Genomic DNA, 2,050 nt, shown 5'->3' with positions numbered 1-2,050 from the left:
AAAAAACTGAATTTTGGAACTGAAATTGAATTGTAGAACTGAAACTGAATGGTGAGAAGTGAAACTGAAATTATCCGAGAGCTGAATTTTTAAAGGATAAAATGCAGTTTCAAAGCAAATTAATTCATTTTCAAAATATAAAATTGAATTTCAATTTAGTAATGATCATTTTCAAACCATAAATTGAATTTCAAATTAGACTAATTCAAATTCAGTTTTCAAAAGCATTTATTCAAGTTACAATTCAGATTCAGTCTGAGCAATTCAAATTCAAATTTAACTTATTCAAATTCAGTTTCTGATGGCACAGATTTCTGTCCATACAAGACCAGGTACTTTTGTTCCAGAAAAGATTAAAATGGCAACACACGGTCAAAAAACAGTGTTGCTTCTAGCTTATCCGACTCCCCGACTACTTAAGCATAAATACTTAACAACAAACATGTATATTTCTTCTTTTAATCATTTTACCACTACCAATAAACTATTCTTTAATTGCTCTGAATTGCTTCATCTTACCATGATGATTGTAAAACTCAGAGAAATGGATAGAACAAACGGAATCATTCTTATTAATTTCCTGTGTTTTTGTTTTAATATGTATGACATATTTTATTTTTGTTACCCCTAGGATGACAGTGTTTCAGTTTAATACCTCAAGGTTCAGGTGAACTGTGTTGCATGCAGTTTGCTGTGATTGGGTCATCTTGTGATGACTCACACGAAATGATGTAATGTCAAAAAACATGGCAGTTTTTAATGCACCTCATGAGCCTGTCACAGACTCTGTTGGAGGAGTATTTTTCTCAGCACACATAGTTTTTATGGGGTTACAGTGGATTATGCATTGCACCCTTTTTGATAATTGTGTTTGGCTGCTTTTTTGTATCTTTACTTGTCTTTGTATTGTTTGCGCTGATGTTCCTCAGACTGTAGGTGAAAGAAAACTACTGAGTGTGGAGGGAGATGCTGTGACACAGCCTGGTTTAAGGATCAGAGAAGTGAGAGACGTTAGTTCTAATTTACCTCAGTGTGTAAAGCTGGGAGGCAGCAAGCTCTTAGCCTTGCACTCTGATGGCGATGTTGTCATTGGGGGTTTTTTTCCACTGCATGTTGCATCTAATCCACAGTACAGCTACAACAGCAAACCCCAAACTACACCTTGCAGCCGGTGAGTGCAAAGGTACTGTTAATATCTGCTGATTTTGATACTATTTCCATGTTCCTATGAGGTTGATTTCTGTATGATAAAATAAATACTTTTTCCACTTTTAATTCATTCATTCATTTTTTTTAAAGCTTTTATCAACGGGGCTTTCGTTGGATGATGGCTATGATATTTGCAGTGGAGGAAATTAACTGTAATTCAAGTCTGTTACCAGGTGTTAAACTAGGCTACTGGATTATGGACAGCTGTAACCACATCCATAACAGCCTGCAGGCTCTTCTGTCCTTACTCGGTCACTCTAAAGCTATCAGCAGTGTGGTAGAAAACACAGCAGAAACTGACAGTGGTTTTGAAATGGAAGCATTAAAGACTGGTGAAACAACACAAAAGGAAAGAATGCTAACACAAAAAAAGGGCTGTATTAAAGCTAATACCACAATGCTGAATAGTCTTAAAAAAACTGTAAATGACATAAAAGTAAATGCAACAGAAGAGACAAAAGCAAACCAGTCATCCACATGTCTGTATTATTCTCCTGTGCCTGCTGTAATTGGTCTTGCATCCTCTTCCCCCACAAGAGCTATAGCTCAAACACTTGGACCTTTTAACATACCACTGGTAATACACCACACAGCTTTGTTTTTTAATGTTATATACTTGATTTGTGTTTTCTCTCAATGATAAAAATGAACTCACTTTCCATCTAGGTGAGTTATTTTGCCACTTGTACCTGTCTTACTGACAAGCGCTTGTATCCATCATTCTTGAGAACTGTGCCAAGTGATGTCTTTCAAGTTAGAGGTCTTGTAAATCTTGTCACTTACTTTGGTTGGTTCTGGGTGGGCACACTAGGCACAACGGTGAGATCAAAATCTTTTTTAA

At 36.1% G+C, this 2,050-nt stretch overlaps 1 protein-coding gene across 1 annotated transcript in view; it reads left to right on the top strand.

The window, feature by feature from the left end:
* Positions 1-1,324: 1,324 nt before the first annotated feature.
* The window catches only part of LOC102213642 (extracellular calcium-sensing receptor-like), a 4,601-nt gene continuing 3,875 nt past the window's right edge, over positions 1,325-2,050 (top strand). The window contains exons 1-3 of the mRNA XM_005753553.1: positions 1,325-1,486; positions 1,664-1,786; positions 1,876-2,028. Coding sequence (XP_005753610.1) covers positions 1,325-1,486; positions 1,664-1,786; positions 1,876-2,028 — 438 coding nt within the window. The remainder of the gene's footprint in view (positions 1,487-1,663; positions 1,787-1,875; positions 2,029-2,050) is intronic.

The sequence above is a fragment of the Pundamilia nyererei genome, unplaced genomic scaffold (genome assembly GCF_000239375.1).
Source record: "Pundamilia nyererei isolate P.nyererei 1_Seehausen unplaced genomic scaffold, PunNye1.0 scaffold00437, whole genome shotgun sequence".
Taxonomy (NCBI): domain Eukaryota; kingdom Metazoa; phylum Chordata; class Actinopteri; order Cichliformes; family Cichlidae; genus Pundamilia; species Pundamilia nyererei.
This window is presented reverse-complemented; position numbering and strand designations above follow the sequence as displayed.